General features: G+C 38.3%; 1 protein-coding gene across 2 annotated transcripts in view; it reads right to left on the bottom strand.

The window, feature by feature from the left end:
- Iqcm (IQ motif containing M) overlaps positions 1 to 22,104 on the bottom strand; it is a 526,054-nt gene that overhangs the window by 204,238 nt on the left and 299,712 nt on the right. For both annotated transcript variants that reach the window (XM_048438238.3, XM_087900344.1), the window contains exons 11-12: positions 21,328 to 21,472; positions 12,494 to 12,628 (exon numbers count right to left, since the gene is read on the bottom strand). In XM_048438238.3, coding sequence (XP_048294195.3) covers positions 12,494 to 12,628; positions 21,328 to 21,472 — 280 coding nt within the window. The remainder of the gene's footprint in view (positions 1 to 12,493; positions 12,629 to 21,327; positions 21,473 to 22,104) is intronic.

The raw sequence follows: 22,104 nt of genomic DNA, 5'->3' as shown, positions 1-22,104 counted from the left end.
CCTGTCCCTGATGCTTTGGTAGACTTTGGGGAACCTATTTCTCATACTGGATTGCCTTACCAAGCCTTAATTAAAGGGGAGAAGCTTAGTCCTATCACAACTTGATATGCCATGCTTTGGTGACACCCATGGGAGGCCTGCCCCTTTTGAAACAGAAACAGAGAAGTGGATTCTGCTGGGGTTGGGGGGAAGGAGCATAGGGATTCTTTGAGGGGAGGGAATGGGAGGAGTGGATAAAAGGGAAACTGGTAAGGATGTAAAATACATGAATTAATTTAATTAATAATTTTTTTAAAAAAGAATAAAAAATAAAGCTAAACACTGTTTTAAACACTTTGGAAGCTTTCACTTCATTGTGGGATTCTAATCAAGACAAGCTTTTTTCAATGTATAAAATTGAGTCAATTATGCTATAAAAGTTTTAAGAGTTTGTGATGAAATAGTTTATATTATGTCAGAAACTTGTATTGCAAAGGTATTCTCACCAGGGAGTCTGGGTATTTCAGACATTTGAGCATTGAGAGCAGAGACATGTTAGTTAATTCCCTTACCCTGAAATGGCTGTATGAAATTGATTGTATCTTTATTGATGTTACAGCATTCTCCACTCCTGGTGTTCCTACTGTCTCTTAAAGATGATCACTTTCTACTTAGAGGAAACAGACAGGTTTAAGAAGAATAATTGGTGTCAAGTACTATTACAAAATTTAATCAGAATTTCTGTGCAGCTTGTGTAACAGTGGTTTCAATATTTCAAATATAAAAATAATATAATATTTTTTAAATATTATATTTAAAAATATATATATTTTTATTTATATATAAATAAAATATATATTTTATTTACACTCAAATAAAATTTGAGTGTTTATAAAAATAATAAAACACTCAAAGCTTTACAAAATTCAGAGTGGCTAGTTGGGATAACATATTAATTGGAGCAGCAATTCATATGACTGCCAGGTAGGACAGGGAAGTGGGAGAAAGGAAAAGGTCTTTCTTTGTCCTTGATATTTCCCAGACATGGGTGCACTAGTTAAGAGCTAAAACAAAGTGAGGTCAGACATCCTTTGGATTTTTCTTTGCTCCCATGGGTTTGGTGCCTAGTCTCTCTGAGGTTGCACAACTTAAGGGAAAGTGTTTAAACAGCTCCTCCTGGAACATGACTGATTTATATCTGAAATTTTATTTGAATTACACATTTGAAAACATTTACTTTTCAATAAAGAAATGATGATAGGTTGAATAAGCAATTCCAAATGGTAAGAGACCTCCCTCGAAGGAAAAGCATCCACTATCAATTTTGTTTCAGTAAATGACCAGGATTTTTTTTTTTAATCCAGAAGTTTCAGTGACATTGTGTCCTCTCTACTTCCTCACCCAGCAAACACACTCTCTTCTACTCAGATGTAGCAGCTGCCAAGGGAATTATAAATTACAGAGTTCTTCCTTTATTTGTCAGATCTTTGTGTTTGTTTTCAATCTAGTTAACTTTCTTGCAATGATTAACTCAAGCTTTAGCTACTTTATAATTTCTTTGATCCCCAGGCTGAAGTCATAATTCATTCCTATATCATCTCCACACAGCACATACATGAATAAAACTCCGGATGTTGCATTTGTCCAGCTACATCTGACTATCCCTCTAGTGGTGAAAGGAAATTTCTAGACATATTTATAAATAGCAATTTCATCGAAAAAGTAAATTCCACAGCAATGGGAAAATAGTGTACTATGTACTGCCCAAGCATGAGGACCTAAGTTCAGATGCCTGTTTCTGCATAAAGCCAGGTGCACCCACAGACTTCTGCAGCACCAAAATGGGAAGGACGGAAACAGTCAGATACTGGGGACCAGACGGTCAGCTAGTCCACTGAAACGGTGAGCTCTGTTCAGTAACACAGTCTCAAGATCAAATGAACCTTAACTTGAACTCAAAGTATAAGTAGGAATATCCTACACTTATACAGCGATCAAACTGCTGAACGATACAGGTGAAAATCAATCACAAAGACAGAAAGAAAATATATCATTTTCTTATACTCAGGGAACAAAGCAATACTGATGACTGACTTTCCATCAGAACTAAGGACTAGAAGGTGCTACAATGTAGTCAGAGTATTTGCTGAAAACTAAAGTTTGTATCCAATAATTCTATATGCAGCAAAAGTATTCTTCAAAGATGATAACAACAAAGAAATCTCCAAACTTATAGAAATTAAAGGAACCTAGTAGTAGAAGACCTGTTGAAGAAAAGACAGCAGATAATAACTCATATCCAAAGAAAGATGAGGAGAAATGAAGCAGCAAATGTATTCATAAATATAAGCTCCACAAAACAAGTTTCCACATTCTTTCTCTCAACTATTACAAAATGTATTATGACAAAAGATCATAATTGTAAAATTATTGTTAGGTATATATTTTCACATATATAGACCATGTGATAATAATAGCATTGTAAAGACATGATATGGAGCTATACTGAAACAAAGTTTCTATGTTTTAACAGGTATCCTTTAATATAAATGTAACTATTGCTATAATTAAAGCTGCACGTTGCAATCTCTGCTAAACTACTGAAGTATTTTTAAATAATGTTTGAAAATTTATGCTGTAATTGTAATTATCCATGGAACTATTTATGTACAGGGAATAACAAGGCAGTAATGGAATAAGAATGAAGGATAAAAATTAATTAAAGTCAAATTTATGCTTTATATAAAATAATGGATTCAAATATGCAAATAGGTTAAAACAAAATGGCTCACAGACAAAAAACTCACCATTAACACTAATATTTCTTGAAAAATGTTTGCTTTTTATGGTGGGCAAAATTTATTAAGTATTCTGCCAAATAACTATTATGGAGGAATGAAGTTATTAGAATTAATGAAAATTTTAAAACTTTGTTCTTCAAAGCAACTCTAAATAGACATAGATATATATGAGTGTTTAAAACATATATAAGCATATATGTGTATGTACAGGTGAGTGTGTATAATTTTTAAAGAAGAGGATATGGCTTAGTAAGTAAGGAGACATGGGAAGAGTGGGGAGGGATAATGAAGGAAGATATTTATATAAATGATGTACTCATATATGACATTCTCAAAAAATAAAACAAACGTAAGAAGAAGAAATTTAAAGCCACAGTACCAAATAGCTGATATTATGAGAAAATAATGTATCTAACAGACAAAATAATTTACCAGAATAGAAAAACACAAATAATACAAGAAAACAGATTTTAATTGAAACAATATACAAAATTTTAATATATTCCTCCATGGGACATGTTGGGGGAAGCTGCTTGTTCATTCCCGGCTAACCAGACCATGAAATTAATCACTCAGAAACAACAAAATTTTAATATATTCCTCCATGGGACATGTTGGGGGAAGCAGCTTGTTCATTCCCGGCTAACCAGACCATGAAATTAATCACTCAGAAACAATATTATTTGCAGTACTGCTTGACCAATAGCTTAAGAATATTTCTGGCTATCACTTATATTCTAAACTAACCCATTTCCATTATTCTGTGTATCTTCACATGGCTGTGACTTGCCAGGTAAAGTTTCATCCAGCATCTGTCTCTGGTGAGGTTACATGGCTTCTCCCTGACTCTGCCTTCTTTCTCCCAGCATTCAGTTTAGTTTTCCCCATCTAGCTTTGATCTACCCTGCTATAGACTCAAATTTCTCAATTAATCAATGGTAATTACAGCATACAGAGGGGAATCCCACATCACCTCCCTTTCTGTCTAAATGAAAAGAAGTTTTTAATTTTAACATAGTAAGATTACAAACAATAAAACAGTTATCAAGTAAGAATTATAGTTATAATATTCATATCTACTTTATATTTTATCATAACTAAGGAAAACTATAATTATAACTATCTGTTCTTCAACTACATCAGAAACTTCAGAAAGAAACAATATTACCTAAGTAAACAGGAAGTACGTTGTAAGCAACTTCCAAAACTCTAGAATTGACAGAGACATCTCATTGCCTGGACAGTCACCCAAATTTCTTTTGTAACACTGGGGCACCCATCTTCAGTCTACAGGCCCATGGTATCTGACAGACTTTTCCATGAAGCAGAAAATTTCAAAGACAGTTCCACCTATATTGGCTATTTTTCAGTCACTTTCTTCTGTGTCCTGCAGAATGTCGAGCAGACTCTTTCATGAAGCAGGAACCCTGAAGGATCATCTCACCTTTAGGCAAGTTCAGCAGTCACTTCTCTGTGAGTCCTGATTGTCCAGTTCACACAGCTTACCATCAAACAGTTCAGGTAAGAGTAGTTCCTTGTCAAAATGGCTAACAAACTCAATGAGAAGCCACTTTGATGCCCATCATCCTCTTGAAATAGATTGGTGTTGCCAGGAACAGATGTGTCTCACTGTCATAAAAATTCTTAAGTTCTTAAAACATTTCAAATGCCATATTTTATAGGTCTTTGAAAGGTTTGAAGATTATATATCTAACTGAAATATATCTCTATACATCTAGAAAACCTAAATAGCATGACTACAAACTTGACTATTCTAGATGATTGTCTATTAGCCTTTATTTCTTAACTATATATTACATTTACATTTTTAAATGAGTTGCACAAACACAACACCTTAATGAAGAGCAGAAATACATGTAAGACTGACCTAAAATTTGTATCAATAAACCAAGATCCATACCAATGCAAAACTCAATAGCATATCCCCATTTAAATGTAAACAAACATTTATAAACAAATATTTGTGAATTCGGGCATAGTTCTATCCAAACTGCTTCCTGCACTTTTGTTGAGTGAAGTAATTTTTGAGGAGTTTTCAAGGTGACCTTTCAGGGGTTCTTGGTTCAACAAACCACATTAGTCTGGAATGATTCCACATGTTCTCATCTTCTATGGAAATAAAAAAAAGGAATCTCTTTTCCAAAGCAACAAATCCTTAGAACCAAATTCTTATGTCATGATCCCTATAAAATATATATGTTGGTTTAGCTTAGCAGCCAATACAATGAAATGTCTCGCTGTACTTACTTCATTCACAGTCAAAATATTCAATTAAAACACAATAATATACATAATCCAGACTCTCTGTATTTACCATCTTTACATGGCTAATTTTTCTAACTCTACTTATTTGTACAGTTTAATATTTATTTTATAATCTTTATGCCTTTAATCTATGGCTGTCTGTACTCTTTTATGTTACATTTACTATCTCTTTACTCTTTTTCATCTCTCTCCCAAGCCTATGAACATTTTTTAAATATATGGTATCTCATTTAGACACCTTTTATGTCTGAATCTGCCTTATCAATGTATCTGAAATCCTATTTTGTTCAGTAGTACTTCTTAATATGTTAAGCAGAATTACTAGGACTAAGGCTGCTTTGCCTCTTGGCTTCACACAGTCCAACATGGCAGAGGTCCATTCACTACCTCTGAGAGCCATTCTCTCCACCCCAGATCCAGAATTGGATTGTAGCAGGTCTATGTTGCCATTAAGCCATTTGTAGCAATCTGCTCACAAACCCCATTTAAATACTCCATAGCTGGACCTCCTGAAAGAGTCGAGAGTTCATGCTAGTAGCACAACTCAGGAAGTGGCCATTTCAAAACCGCACAGTTTTTTGTGATTATTTTTCTGCTACCACTTAGCAGAAAGACCTCTCTTGAAGAAATCATGCCTCTGCTTGCTTCTAGCAAACAGAGTAAAAAGTTGTATTAAACTACGTTTTTTTTGTGTCTAGAATTCCTTTTCAAGTTCTCTCAAGTTTTTATGTGAACACAGTTACCCATGTTGTTATGCCAATTGGTAGGGGAGGCCACTTGTTTGTTCCTGACTGCCCAGACCATAAAATTAATGACTTAGAAACTATGTTATTTGCAATACTGCTTGGTCCAATAGCTTAAGCATATTTCTGACTAACTCTTTGTCCTAAACTAACCCATCTCCATTAATCTGTGAATCGCCACATGGCTTTGGCTTACCAGGTAAAGTTCTATCCAGCATCTGTCTCTGGCAGGGTTGCATGGCTTCTCCCAGACTCTACCTTCTTTCTCCCAGCATTCAGTTTAGTTTTCCCCACCTAGCTCTGTTCTTCCCTGCTATAGGCCCAAAGCAGTTTCTTTATTAATCAGTAGCAATCACAGCATACAGAGGAGAATCCTACATCAAGAAGTTAAACAATTATCTACTGAGAATATCAAAAGAAGTGTAGTATTACTCATTATTAGAGAAATGCAAATAAAAGCCACAAAAAGATGTTCATGGTGCTTAATAACAGAAAGGTAGAAGCAACTCAAACAGCCATTAACCTAATGCCTAAGTAAAAAATGGCATATTTACACATTGGGATATTATTTGTTATGAAAATGCTAACAAATAGAGCAAAGTGGAGGTTCATGCTAAAGCATACATGTACTTCACAAAGAACGTGAATTATATTAAATATTCTACTGGATCAAAAGAAGTGTAGGTTCATACATTGAGCTGTCATCCACAAAGAAGTCATTATGAGTAAAGATGACTGACAATCTAAAATGAATACAAAGATTCTCTTGAAAATGGAATTAATGACAAAATATTCTATCACTTCTCCAAGATTTTGTTTTCTTTCTATCCTTACCATTATTTATTTCACTTTTAAAGTATTGTGTGTATCAAAAGAATTTTTAGTGGAATAGAGATATAAAACTAGACACTAAAATAAAATAAAATCATCACATTGTTTTCTAGAAGAGAAAGCTAACCCATCCAATAAGAAGAATTTCCAGCCAAGCATGAAGGCCTGAGCTGGCTTCACTTAAAAAGTGAGGTATGACTGTGTGCACACATGATGCCAGCACTGAGTGGGCAGCATGAGAGAAGCACAAGAGCTTCCTTGTCAGCCAACCAAACCAAAAGATGATGAACTTCAAATTCAAAGAGACATGACAGCTCAAGAGAATAGACACTTCTCTGGCCTCTGAATACATCTCCACAGACACAAGCATACACACCCCAGATGCACATAAGAAAGAAAGTTCCCTAAACTTGAGAATTATAATAGAAACATATTTTTAAATAATTTTTCTTCTAAAATCACTAAAAAATAAAATTTTAACAGACTCACCATTTACTTAAAAATAACTAACTTATCTCAAAACTCATTGAAGCTAGTCTGTACAAGACAAAAGCAAAGCTGCATATTGTGGAAAGCTGTTGAAGAGGGCAGTGTAGGGTGAAAAGAACCAAGGCAAAACACCCTGACCCTGGCTTAGGAACAGGGATTGAAATTCCACCACCTAAGATCCCTGAGCATAAAAACCCACTGATCCCTGAGCACAAAAACCCACCGATCCCAAGCAACCCTGGAATCCCCTTTTCAAAGCACCTTATATAAGCTCCAAGCCCTGTTCAGTTTGCTGCTTCCTCACCCTATAGGCAGCCACCCTCTTTGATTCTTCCCTCCCAATAAATCTATTGAATGAGGTTTTAGTGACAACCTTCTTTCTTTAGAGTGGAGCAGAGAAAAGAAGTAACAACTTTCTCTGTAGTGGGAAAAGAAAAGAGCAGAGTGGAACAGAAACACTTTTGCTGGGGAAACTTTCCTCTAGAGGGAGAGAGTTGTTAAACTTCACAGGGCTTGAGCAGAGCTGTAGGAACTTCCCTGGGGTAACCCTCCCCCTCTGGTGCAGAGTTGTTGCACTGCAGAAACTTTCCCTGAAGCAGGGCTATAAGACTTTTATTTAATTTTTAAAACAATATTATTTTCCATTCCAATCCTCCTCCTGCTCCCCCCACCTTCCCCCATCCCACCCCCATCCACTCCTCTGAGAGGGTGAGACCTCTTAAAACATCACTTTAGAAAAAAAGTATCTAAAATTTGTATAGCGGTATAAAAGATGCCTAATGGCCAAACAGTCTTAAAAAAGAAAAACGACAACATTATGTTTTCTGACTTCAAATTATTATAAGTCTGTAGATTTCAAAGGAGTGTGGGTGTCATTATTTTGATGACCTTCCCTATCATCTGAGTACCCTGTTCCTTTAAGAGACAAGCTCCGCCCCTCTCCAGCATACTTATCTCTCTCTCTCTCTCTCTCTCTCTCTCTCTCTCTCTCTCTCTCTCTCTCTTCCAGTTCCTCTTCTGATGAGGTAGCTACTGCCTCTCTCCCATCGCTTTCTCTTTCTATCTATCTATCTATCTATCTATCTATCTATCTATCTATCTATCTCTGCCTTTCTCTCTTCTCCCTTTCCCTCTTTCCCCCTTCCCTTTTCCCTCCATAACCCATTAATAAAACTCTATACCCAAACTCTCTCTCTGCATTGCTTATCTTTCTCTCTCACCTGCTGCACTCCCCACCCAAGGGGATCAACTGAGGCTTTGGGTGACCTGCTGCTGCCCCTTGTGCAACTGCTGCCACCCATGGGACGGGTCCCCCACCACCAAATGTTTATAAACAATAACAGTGGAACAACTACAAAACATATATAAACACATGAAACAGAACAGAGTCAGTACCAAATCTACACCCTTGAAGGCAACCCATCTTTGACAGTGATGATAAGAATCGAAGAGAGAAAGGTGGCGTCTTAACAAGTAGTGCTGGGGAAGCTGGATATCTGCAGATAAAAGAACAAGTTGTGCCTGTGTTGTATAATTATAAAACATCCACAAAAAAAGGATTACACTAAAATGCAAATTCTCAAACCATGAAATTCTGTTGTATGAGGTGTGGGCCACGTCCTGTTGCCTGGCTAGCTTAACCCCCAAAATAACCACACAGAAATGTTATTAATTAAATCACTGCCTTGTCATTAATTAGCTCTGGCCTCTTATTGGCTAACTCTCACATCTTGATTCAACCCATTACTAATAATCTGTATGTCACCATGAGGTCGTGGCTTACCCGGAGAAATTCTAACCTATGTCCATCTCAGGCCAGAGATTCATGGTATCTGCCTGTCTTTTCCCAGCATTCAGTTTTGTCTTTCCCACAAACCTAAGTTTCTGCACTATCAAAAGGCCAAGGCACTCTCTTTATTCAACCAATGACAGCAACACATCCTACACCAAAATTCTTATAAGATGGCATGGCACAAAGCACTCTTGCATATGGTTGGCTAGGATATTTCGAACATCACCACAAAAGCAAATAACAAAAATGCAAGATAAATAGTGAGACTACAACTAATTAAAGAACTGACAGACTGGAAAAGCAAAAACTAACAGGCTAAAAGGCAGCCAGCAGAATGGGAAGAATATGATAAACTATCTGTGACAGGCTAATTCAGAAAACTTCACAAAACATCCTAAAACTTAGATAACTAAAACTCACAAAAAAAAACAATTAAAAATAGACAAGGACCAGAACAATGTCAAAAAAAGCCCCAAACTCCTAATAACCAACAATAAAAAAATCTCAACATTATTAATGATCAATGTAACTCAAAACCTCACTGAGATGCCACTACATATATGCTATAATAGCTGATGATCAGTAGCAATAAGACAAGTGATAAGTGGTGAAGATGGGGGAAGAAGGAACATTTGAAAATGTAGGTAGCAATGTAAGTTGCTACAGTGTTGTAATATGGAATGGCAGGAATAATACACGGAAACTGTATTCATTTAAACACTGCCTGGCCCATTATCTGTAGCCTCTTATTGACTAACTCTTAAATATTGATTCAACCCATTTCTAATAATCTGTATGTTACCACGAGCTCGTGGCTTACCGGGAAAGATCCTAACCTGTGTCTGTCTCAGAGAGGAGAACCATGGCGACTGACTGCCTCTGCTTTCTTTCTCCCAAAATTCTGTTCTGTCTACTCCACCCACCTAAGAGCTGGCCTATCAAAAAGGCCAAGGCGGTTTCTTTATTAATTAGCCAATGAAAGCAACAGAAATACAGAAGACTCTCCTACATCACTACAGCCAATATAGAAAGCAATACAGAAATGCTGTTTAAAAAACATCATCCAGAACTATCATAAGATTGAACATTTGAACAAGGTCATTAAATCATCATGACAAAGAAATACCTATATGCTCACTGTAGAAATGTCCTAAATAGATATCAAGACATGGTATTATCATGGTATCTTCTTGAGCACTATCAGCAGAGGTGTGAATAAAGAAATAAGTCTACAAGAATAGATAGTGCCCATCATCATAAAGGAAACGTTGTCACTTTGAGAATGTCATGCCACCTCCTGCAGAGTCTGTGTGATCTCTCACTTAAAATGTGGCACAAGCTTTAAGGAAGAGTGCCCACAGAGAAAGTGTGTGCATGCTGTGCCTCCCGCTTGGAGTCCTTGCACTCTTGGCATTACCTGCTTATGTTCTAAGAAATACAGTCTGGTTTCTTCAGGAAGGGAAGATAGTATGTTTAAGTTTCCAGAGTCTACTGATGAGCCATTGCCATACAAAGGAGTATATGATGCTAATGGTAAAAGATGGGTTAACATTTTAAAAAGGCTTTCCAGGTTTAATCTGGTGCTTAATAAATAAAAAACAAAAGACAAACCCAATTAAGCAATTAAGACAAATTCAACAAAAATAAAATAAAAAAGAGATAAATGCCTATAACGTCTTAAAATTGGTTTTGAAAAAGGTTTAAAAAGGAGTTAAAAATATAAAAAAGTTCTTCTACATAAATTACAAAAATATAAAAAGAAACTGTATAGCTATTACCACAATTGCTCAAAATGCTATGAACTCATAGCCTAGATAAAGATTTATATCAAAACTAACATCAAGCCATGTCTAGCATGACCAAACGCAGACTCACATCTGTCTGATAAAAATCTATTCTTACGTATCTGATACAATGATTCTAAGAATAATCTGTACTGCATGAAAAACAGTACATGGTGTTAAACAATCTTTTCTGTATAAAGAATGAGTCTCATGCCTAGTAAAGACCCATTCAAATGTAATTCCTTTGAGTCTTGTTTCTGTTTGTCATTTGTCAACTCCTTACCACGTATTCCTGAGACCCTGTCCCATAGGTCTCAATGCCTCTGCTGAATTGGTCTATGCAGAAAATGTACATGAAATTGGAAGACATTGAACTAAATGGAGCAAGCAAGACACTACAAGGAATATACTACATAATCTCCACTTTTTGTTGACTGAACATGCTGCCATTGGTACCAGTTAGGTAAACTACTAAAATGCTAATAAGACACATGTATTTATGTAATGAACAAGGAATCAAAAAAAAAACAGCAGCATGATTTTAAAACAAGTTTAGTAAGGAAAAAAAATGAGTAATAGTGTATAGCTTACTTAAGACTTTCTAAGGGAGAATGTCTTTACTATCCCCTCCTACACATACACAGATATACAGAAGGGAGTTATGAACAAAAGCAGATATGCTGGATCATGACTTTGGTCATCAACATGTGGCATATCACACCACATCATACAACTCAAATGTTTTTGTCCATTACACTTCAATAAGCCTAGGGAAAATAAAACTAAAAATATATTTAATTCACTAAAATTTCAAACATCTGTGATGGGTTTCCTCTTACTAGACTTTACAAATGAGAATAATGTTGTTTCACATATATTATTAAATATTATCAGACATTTTATCCCTTCATCTGTTTACTATTTGGAACAAAATTATTTTGCTTTTCTGGCATTAGTGGGGACTGTACTCCTGACCTTGTGTATACTAGACAAGCTCTGTTCCACTGACCTATACACCCAGCATGAAATTATTTTCCAATTGGAAGATGCTTTTCTTACAATGTTTATGTGTCTGTACCTGACTGTGTTCATCAGGATCAAATCTTACTATTCAGGAGAAAAAATTTAGCAGCAATTTTTAAATTTTATGGATTAAATATATTCTGCATAGTTTCATTATAAAAGAAATGTTTCCAGTGGTCTCACTGGTCTCAGTGTTTAATCCTTTGGCCCTGGCAGTCAGTGCTATTCTGGGAGGTTCTAGAAATTCCCAGAAATACATCGCTTGAGGCATGTCCTCATTCTCAGCATTCGACTGTCCTGTTCCCAACTTCCCTCACTTCCTTTCCACTGTGTTTGAATCCTCTGAGGCCCCTAGTCAAAATAATTCTTTTAAAATTGTTTTTCATTAAATCATATTTGTCACACCAATTGAAAAAGTTATTAACATACTTTTCTAGATACAACTTTTCGATATATCAAAATATATATTTCAAAGAAAAAGTTGAAATCATTTTTATGTTCTCCAATTAAAAAGCAACTTTAATTTCTTTTAACTTTTCTTCCTCATATGGATTAAGTTCAGATAGAAACAAACCTGAGGGAAGGAACTTTATGATTTAGCAGACAGCAAAGGACATAGGGAAATGGGTTCTTATTTAATAAAATAAATGTGCAGTGGTTATACACAACTAAATGACAAATACGAGACAGATAAAGAAGGAATAAGGATGAAAGCAGGGAGAGGAAAAAGGAAGGCCCGTGAAGAATGAGAGACGCAGCACTCACGCCTGTGGAACAGGTCCCAGTACTCGTCAATCTGCTTCTGTGTAGGGAAATGACCACAATCATTGAAGTACTTCAGCAGCTCGCTTCTCTCTAGCCCTTGCCAGTCTTCTCTCTTGGCAAACATGGTTTCATAAACTAAAAGCCAAAAAGGAAAAATAATATAGCTTCTTTTACAAATAATGTGCCAAGGACAAGTCATCTAAAAAGTCCTTCCCAACTGGAAGCAACGGCAATCCCAGCTTTATTGTCACATGTATGGATGAGTCTTTGGGACTGTAGGAGCTGGGGTGGTGCCAGCCTTTTGGCAAGGGGCAAGAGGAAGGACTTCTCTTTCTCACCCATTTCCACAAAATTGAAATTCAGTCTGGCTCCCCATGGAGAACACAGGGTGCAGTGGAGGCCGCATCTCTTTCATGACAAGTGATCACAGACCTTATTACACATATTCAGACCAAAACTTCATTACAAACTCTAAATCGGGGGCTGGAGAGATGGCTCAGCGGTTAAGAGCATTGCCTGCTCTTCCAAAGGTCCTGAGTTCAATTCCCAGCAACCACATGGTGGCTCACAACCATCTGTAATGAGGTCTGGTGCCCTCTTCTGGCCTTCTGACATACACGCAGACAGAATATTGTATACATAATAAATAAATAAATAAATATTTAAAAAAAACTCTAAATCGGAATATTTTACTTTTATTAAGATGTATTCACTGTGTGATAATCCAGAGCACACACACAGCATAAACCACTCAAATCCCACCTTCCATATTCCTTTCCAGCTACTAATAGTTGCTATTCAGTGCTCATACTGACTTTTAAAACATTTATATGTAAGGGAGGACATGTGGTATTTGTCTTTCTGTGTATGACTTATTTCACTTTGCATATTGCTGAAAATAAAAGTATTTAACTTTTCTTTATGGCTGACACTGCAGTGTGGATATATAAAATGGTTTCTTTACTCATGTATCTGTTGCTAGACACTTAATTTAACCCATGTCTGCACTATTATGACTAGTGTGACCACGAACACGGGTCACACAGACATGCAGGTGTCTCTTTGACATACTGCTCTTACTTCCTTGAACATACATTCAGGATGGTTCAGCTGGATCACATGATGTTTGTTTTTCTTTTCTTTCTTTTTAAATTTATTTTTAAGATCCTGGATGTTGAGCCTAGGATACCATGCATAAAAGGCAAGTATTCCACAATTGCATGTCACCACCAGAACTCTTTTTCATTTTATTTTGAGACAGGGGATCACCAAGTTTCCCAGGCTGACCTTGAGATGTGAACCTCTTGTTCTAACCATTAGGTCTGTAATAGCAGATCAAACTATTTATTTTTATTTTTTGAATCTTCTACTTGTTCTTCATAATGGAGCTGCTAATTTGGATGCCTACAAACAGTACATGGACCCCACCGCTTGTCCACACTGTCACCAGCAGGGACAGGAATCCCAGGCCCCGGACTCCTGACGACACACATCAGTAGCCATTACTTCCTCTAATTTCTCCCCTTTCAGCTCTCAATTCACACTCTAACTACTTGGATTTCTATTATACTTTGGATTTCTGATTCAGGAATACAATTAGGAGCAATGTTTGCATTCTGCTCACTGACTTCACAGCAAGAGAAAAGAAAAAACCTCAAGAAATTCCTACCTAAATGCCAAATCTTCAAAACCCAAGGAGAGGTCCCCAGATTTTTCCTTGGACAGCAGAAGAGAGGGTGCCTGAACTGGCCTTGTCCCATAGCCACACTGATGAATATCTTGCATATCACCATAGAACCTTCATCTGGCGATGGATGGAGATAGAGACAGAGACCCACATTGGAGCACTGGATTTAGCTCCCAAAGTCCAAATGAGGAGCAGAAGGAGGGAGAACATGAGCAAGGAAGTCAGGACCACGAGGGGTGCATCCACCCACGGAGACGGTGAGACTGATCTAATGGGAGCTCACCAAGGCCAGCTGGACTGGGACTGATGGAGCATGTGATCAAACTGGACACTCTGAATGTGGCTGGCAATGAGGGCTAACTGAGTAGTCAAGGACAATGGCACTGGGTTTTGATTCTACTGTATGGACTGACTTTGTGGGAGCCTGGTTTGTTTGGATGCTGACCTTTATAGACCTGGATGGAAGGGGGAGGACCTTGGACTTCACACGGGGCAGGGAACCCTGACTGCTCTTAGGACTAGACAGGGAGGGGGGAGAGCGGAGGGGGAGGTGGAAATTTTTAATAAACAAATTAATTAATTTAAAAAAACATCAAAAACAGAACTAATTAATAACTGATGTAGGTATACATTTATCTTTGCTTTTCAAATCTACAAATTAAAACTGCTGCTTTTAGGACCTGTGCTCACTGCCTTGTAGAGCAGAACTCAAGGCCTCCTTCTGTTTCTGGACCTTTGACCCAGAAGTGCCATTCATTGCCTCAACACCCCTTCTAGGACAGAGCTTTAATCTGTCCAGGGATTTAGGACCCCTGCGGCGTGGCACAGAGGGGCAACTGCTGCATGAAATTCTAGTTTTTGAGAAAGTTGGCTCCTTTATTTTCACAAATTCTCATGATAATGTAATTTTTTTAACTTCCATCCTGTCTCTGCTGCATTTCTCTGTTTTTAACAATATTTTTGGCGTGGATCTCTGTGAGTTTGAGGCCAGCCTAGTCTACTAGAGCTAGTTCAAGGACAGGCTTAAAAAACTACAGAGAAAACCTGTCTGGACAAACAAAAAACTAATATTTTTGGAACCTCTTCATAAATGATAACAATTTTACTTCCAAATAAGTTAGTTGTACTTGAATCCTTTTCTCAGAATTTTATTCTAGAGAAACTTAAAACTAAGACATAAAGAATGTGTTTTTGTTCTCTATATAAATATATTTTCCTTTTAAAAATTTAATAAAAAAAGAAAAATGTTATTATAAAATGATTAGATGATAAGTGGACATGAATAAGAAAAAACTCTGCTGTCACATTTTTCCCTAAGCATTGTGTCACCACTTGAGTCCTAAAGGAGCAGCCACCTCATGGACAATCAACTATTTTCAGCTCTGCATGTTGGATCTCAAAAGGATGTGATCCAATCTATCTGATAACAAGAATAAATAACTTCATTCTGTGTAAAAAAAAAAAAAAAAATTATGTACCTGCCGGGAGGTGGTGTCACATGCCTTTAACCCCAGCACTTGGAAGGCAGAGGTAGGTGAATCTCTATGAGTCTGAGGCCAGCCTGGTCTACAAGAGTTAGTCCAGGACAGGCACCAAAGCTACACAGAGGCACCCTGTGGAAAAACCAAAAAGAAATAAATGAAAAATTCATGTACCTTTCTTAATTTTTCCTTCAATCATCATTCAACGTCTTTTATACTAATATCTTATATCTGTGACTGTGCAATGCTTAGTGTATAATACAAAAGTTCAGAAGCTCAGTAGCAGAATTAATGAGCTAAGCTAGCTACTCGATTTCAGTAAACACATAACAGAAATTATGAAAATAGTTTAAAATTAGTAAAATATATTTTTAAAAAGTACACAGATATTTGCCAAGTATCAAATAATTAGCAATCACTGGATAGAGAAGAGAAAACTTCTATAAGAAACATAACAAAAAATATGTTGCAAATAATGGGTACTCTAGGCATAATGTAAATGAATGATATTCATTATTCTTTAAGTCATTCATTTAGCTAACTCTACTCACTGCTGAGATCCTGTATTGGACAGAGAACAATCTGTCTAACCGAATGCCTTTATTCTGTCTTTACCTCATGCAAGTGTAACCACAGTGATATGTATTCATAAACTGTACCATGTTCTCTGTGTGTAATCTTCAGGTCCCTTCCCAACCTTACAAGGAATCACACCAAGAAACTTATATGCAGTTCAGAGACTTTAAAGACTCTTACTCAGTAACATTATTACCTAAAACCCACCAAATACAGACTTGAAAAAGCAAATACTACATTGGAGGGGTTGAGGGTATATATGCATGTATCAATCCTTAGTCTTTCCAAACTAAGATAGGATAGATAGATAGATAGATAGATAGATAGATAGATAGATAGATAGATAGATAACCTAGGTATAAAAATTTGAAATATGTAATTACATATCAAGAGGAGAAATCATGGGAAAAAACAGATAAAACTAAAATAAATTAGTTGCTGTAAGACAAAAATAATGGCATAGTGGCAGAATTTGGGGTACAAATATAAAACTTAGTAAAACAATGGGAACATTTTGGAAATGCATGTGATTAGGAATTCTGTGTTTGAAGACTAAAAGAGACTCTTTGATGGTGCTTCCGAGGAATGACCGCAGGAATAGTTGCTGGTGGTCTGGATAAAGGGTAGAAGAGCTGTGTTCTGAATCAGATGAACAACTTCTAAGCAACAAGCAAGGTTTTCCCATGAAACAAGGTGTCCTGACCCCATGTTGGAGTGTGCCTGCTGTTGAGTACAGGTCACTCTTGTTAAAGGCCAAAGAGAACTGGAGAGAGGAAGTATGACTCTGTTTGCAGATGCATTGTGGATGCCAATCTGAATGTTTTCAACTTGGCTATTCGAGAGAAAAAAGAAGAGAAAGATATTCCTTTCCTGGATGAACTGATACTACTGTGCCTCAGTTGTTAGGACCCCAAAAAGCCAGTGGAATTCAAAATTTTTTAACTTCTCTAAAGGAGATGACGTACCCCAATATATTGTCAGAAAGTCCCCAAAACAAAGAAAGTAAGAAGTCCAGGACCAAAGCAACCAATATTTAGGATCATTTTACTCCATGTGTCCTGCAACCCAAACATTCATGTATTCCTCCTAAAAGGCAATACACACAAGAAAAGAGAAGTGTGCAAAATTTGCTAGATTTTTGGTCAAGAGAATGAAGGAAACCAAACAAAAATGCCAGGAACAGACTGCCCGGAGACTTAGGCTATCCTCAGTGAGAGCGTTTCCTGTTGGGTCCAGTCAAAAAGAAGTCTCTAAGAGTAGCATATGGTCATACCTTGAAAAATACAATAAAATAAGTAAAATAAAATAAAATGGGTGGGGGAAAGCTAGTTGGTACAGTAGCCAAAAATGCTAGTAAACAAATTGATAAATATTAGAAAATCTGTCCTTCAAAACATAATAAAATATAAAACTACTACTCATAGAAGACTATTAAGGATAACATACTAATTTTTTTTACTAGTGGATGGTGCACTCATGACTAACAGTGTTGAAACTGGAATGCAGGTGGCTGGGATCCCATTTTCCCCTTCTCTGTCCCTGTCACTGTTTTCGGCTTGCTTTTCTTTCCCATTCGCAGCTTTCCTTCTGTCTGACCTCCAGCTGCACTGTCTGTATAGGGAAACCATGAGAGTCAAACATGTGCCTTGTCCAACTTTCTGAAAATCAGGCTGTTGAACTAGATCACCTGAGCTAGACCTCAAGACCTACACACAACCAAGCTCTAAATTGTCTCTGTGTCCCTTTCTCTAGTTGTTTTCTTTTTTCTTTAATTAGTAACAGCAGGAATAGAACAAATATAACTCATTTAAAAATATCTCTTTGTATATAAACTTAATGAAAATTGTCCGTTGAACAAATATGTTTGCCATTCTGACATACTAGGTACATGTTATATAGTGAATCTTCATGGAGCTTTTTATGAATGTGAAGTCCCAAACATAAAATAAACATCTCACTGTAGGACTCAGCCGTGACAAGCTCAATAGAGGCCCAAGTCTTAGTAGTTTACCCTGAGGCAATACCTGGTTCAGATAAAGACCACAAACTAAGATCACCCAGGCACCACCCAGGAACAGACCATCCAAAGGAAATTCCAATCATTAAAACCATTGTTGATTGGATCACCTGACAGCACACACATGCTAATGTAATTTTTCTGGTTTTTACATTTAAATAATGCCCTCTAGAAGGGCTGGGTACCTTTTCTTGTTGCTGCTGCACTGACAAGGTCCCTGCTGGCTTGCATTGTGCACACAATATACCTTGCTTTTGCATTTCACTGATGGTCTTTTGGGACCTCATGGACTGGACATGACACTCACATCTAGCTGAAACTATCAAAATGTAACACGTCAAAACCCAGAAAAGCAAAAAGTGATTCCAATTAAGTATAATTTACTTGTATCAGCCATTTTAATTGTTCAAGAAATTGGTCTAGTGATACTTAAGCAACACTCAACTGATCAAATAAAAAATAGAAAGTCAATGATAAAATATTGGTCATTGGTCATGACAGCAAAATCCACAAAGACTGCTGAACTGAGCTTGTGGGAGTTCAGGAACTCTAGAACAGCAGCTGGGGAGCCTCCATGGGACTACACTAGGCCCTCGGGATGTGGGTGACTGTTGTGAGTTGTGCAGCCTGGTCTGTTTGTGAATCCCCGAGGCACTGGAACCAGGATCTATACCTGGTGCATGAACTAGCTATAGGGAGCCAATTCCATATGGTATTGCACAGCCTTGATGCAGGGAGGATGGGAGGAAGGGCAGATGAGATTGAGATTTGGTCCTTTCTCAAGCTTTGTTGACTCCCCATGGGAGGGGTGGATGGAGGTGGGGGTTGAGGGGGAGCAGGGAAGAGCACCAGGAGGGTGTTGGTATCTCCATCACATCCAGGGCTCTCATTGGTTGTCAGCATTCAGACAAAATGTTTAGCCACAGGGATTAGTGTCTCCAAATCCTAGGCCCTGCATGCACCATCAGTGTTCAGACAAACTGCCTGGCAACCCCGGGCTTTGAGCCTTACATAGTCTATGCATAATGTAACTACTTAAACTCCTTGCACAATTAGCTAGACAGTCTTTAAAAGAGGAAATTCCCACTCAATCTCTCTCTCTCTCTCTCTCTCTCTCTCTCTCTCTCTCTCTCTCTGCTGTTTTCCTATAGGCCTTCACATTACCCTCTTTTCCCTTCCCTTCTTCCTTTCCTTCTTCCTTCCCTTCCCTTCCCTTCCCTTCTCCCTTCCCTTCTCCCTTCCCTTCCCCTTTCCCTTTTCTCCTTTTTCCCCTTTCCCCTTTTTCCCCTTTCCCCTTTTTCCCCTTTCCCCTTTTTCCCCTTTTTCCCCTTTCCCCCCCCCTTTTTCCCCTTTTTCCCCTTTCCCCCCCCTTTTCCCCTTTTTTCCCCTTTTTCTCCTTTTTTCCCCTTTTTTCCCCTTTTTTCCCCCTTTTTTTCCCTTTTTCCCCCTTTCCCCCTTTCCCCCCTTTCCCCCCTTTCCCCCCTTCTTCCTTTCCCCCCTCCTTTTCTCCCCTCCTTCCCCTCCTTCCCCTCCTTCCCCTCCTTCCCCTCCTTCCCCTCCCTTCCCCTCCCCCTTCCCCTCCCTTCCCCTCCCCCTTCCCGCCTTCCCCTCCCCCTTCCCGCCTTCCCCTCCCCCTTCCCGCCTTCCCCTCCCCCTTCCCGCCTTCCCCTCCCCCTTCCCGCCTTCCCCTCCCCCTTCCCGCCTTCCCCTCCCCCTTCCCGCCTTCCCCTCCCCCTTCCCGCCTTCCCCTCCCCCTTCCCGCCTTCCCCTCCCCCTTTCCCGCCTTCCCCTCCCCCTTTCCCGCCTTCCCCTCCCCCTTTCCTGCCTTCCCCTCCCCCTTTCCCGTCTTCCCCTCCCCCTTTCCCGTCTTCCCTTCCCCCTTCCCCTTTCTTCCCCTTCTTCTTCCCCCTTCCCCCTTCTTCCCCCTTCTTCCCTCTTCTTCTTCCCCCTTCTTCTTCCCCCTTCTTCTTCCCCCTTCTTCTTCCCCCTTCTTCTTCCCCCTTCTTCTTCCCCCTTCCCCCTTCCCCCTTCCCCCTTCCCCTTCCTTTCCCTTTGCTAATACAACTCTTAAAGTAGATTTTGCTGTGTATCTTGTGATCTGTTCTCAAGCCTGAAGATATAAGAGCGGAGGGAAATGGAACTGTGGTTGGTATGCAAAAATAAATAAAATTATTTTTTAAGAATTGTCTTTGTTTAATGAGCAGAATTCCCAACAGCTTGAAGTAATGTGTAAATTAATCTGCTCAGTGTGCATTAATGTTCACCTAGTATTACAATTTTATACTCATTTCAGGAGTGACCCATCTCTCCCCAAAAGGGCAGAGAACCCACCATAATTCTCAAGGCCTTCTATGACCAGTTCAACCTACCAGACTCAGGGCTTAGGTTAAATTATTCATTTAAAATATCTTGGAAATCCATTTTTTTTAGTAGTGTCTCACACTGAATATGTCACTTGGTTGGTAAAGTGTTTTCCTGCATGCATACAACTCTGAGTTCTCCAACACTGTGTGATATGGTGATATATACCAGTAATCCCTTCCCTTGGGAGGTAGAGAGATGAGGAGCTGGAGTTCAATGTCATTCTTAGCTACATAGAGAGTTCTAAGTTAGCTGGGACAAGTGAGACCCTGTCTCAATAGATGATAGATATATCTAAAGATAGACAGACAGACAGACAGGCAAACAGATGATAGATAGACAGATGATCTCTAAGTAATGTGGCTGGTTTATTTCTCTTCTTCAGGAAAGAATAGACTCTTTCCTTCTTTATGAACCTTAGGTCTCTGGAGCAGCCCGGATTTATATCCTCTGTGGAATCTGACTCTTTGCCTGTCTTTCCAGCTCTGTCCCTTTAAATATTCTTTTACACTTTGTGTAGCCAAAAGAGAATTTTATTGTTTATAAACTGCAGATTTAATGAATGAATCCAAGTACACAGAATACCTTAAAATACAAATCACAATATAAACTAGAGTTTGCCTTCTTGGCCAGGAGTAGATAAAAGGTCTTTTCATTGTCTAAAACTTCATTCTAAACTTAGTACCAAACAAGAAGAGACTACAATACTTACATTTTTTCCTATCCATCCATTCCTCTAGCTCTCCAAAGTTTATAATCTGTCTTGTCCTCCAAAGACCAAGGCGATGTCTAATACGGTGGATCAAGCACTGGTACATGGTAATAACTGCTTTCAAACTCGGTCCATGACACGAAGACTATGAAAATCAGAAATATGATAATGTTCTTCATATATTTTTATTATTTATACCTATTTGGGCATCTACAGTGAACAGTTTAAGTAAAAGCCATTCTTGAAAGTCTTCTGCATAGAAAAATGCCTCCACCACTGTCCTCTGTCCCCTACTCTCATCAAAATACCTTTTGTGCTGGTTAGTTTCTTGTTATTGTGACACAAGCTAGACTCATCTGGGAAGAGGAAGCCACAATTGAGAAGATGTCCAATTGCATCGCCTGTAGGTAAGTCTTTGGGGACATTTCCTTGATTAACTATTGCACAGCAGGACTCAGCCAACCAGGAGTTGTGCCAGTCCTGAGCAAGTGGTGCTGGGTGTATGGGAAACCAAGGCAAATAAGCCATGGCAAGAAAGCCGGTAAGCACCATTCCATGGCTTCTGCTTCAGCGCCTGATTGTAGTTCCTTTTCCTTCTCTGCCTTCCTTCAGTGACTGAGATTATGCTGGGTAAAGAACAAACACCACTCTCACAAGTAGCTATTGGTCCTGGTATTTTACAATAAAAAGACAGAAAAGGAGAGCAACCCAGGACACCTTTCCTCCTGTGTCAGACTGTGCTCCTCTGAGTTGAGAGTAAAAGTAAATCCAGTTTTA

Source organism: Myodes glareolus, chromosome 22 (assembly GCF_982192425.1).
Source record: "Myodes glareolus chromosome 22, mMyoGla1.1, whole genome shotgun sequence".
NCBI lineage: Eukaryota > Metazoa > Chordata > Mammalia > Rodentia > Cricetidae > Myodes > Myodes glareolus.
The sequence above is the reverse complement of the archived record's forward strand: the minus strand, read 5'-3'. Positions and strand labels throughout refer to the sequence as shown.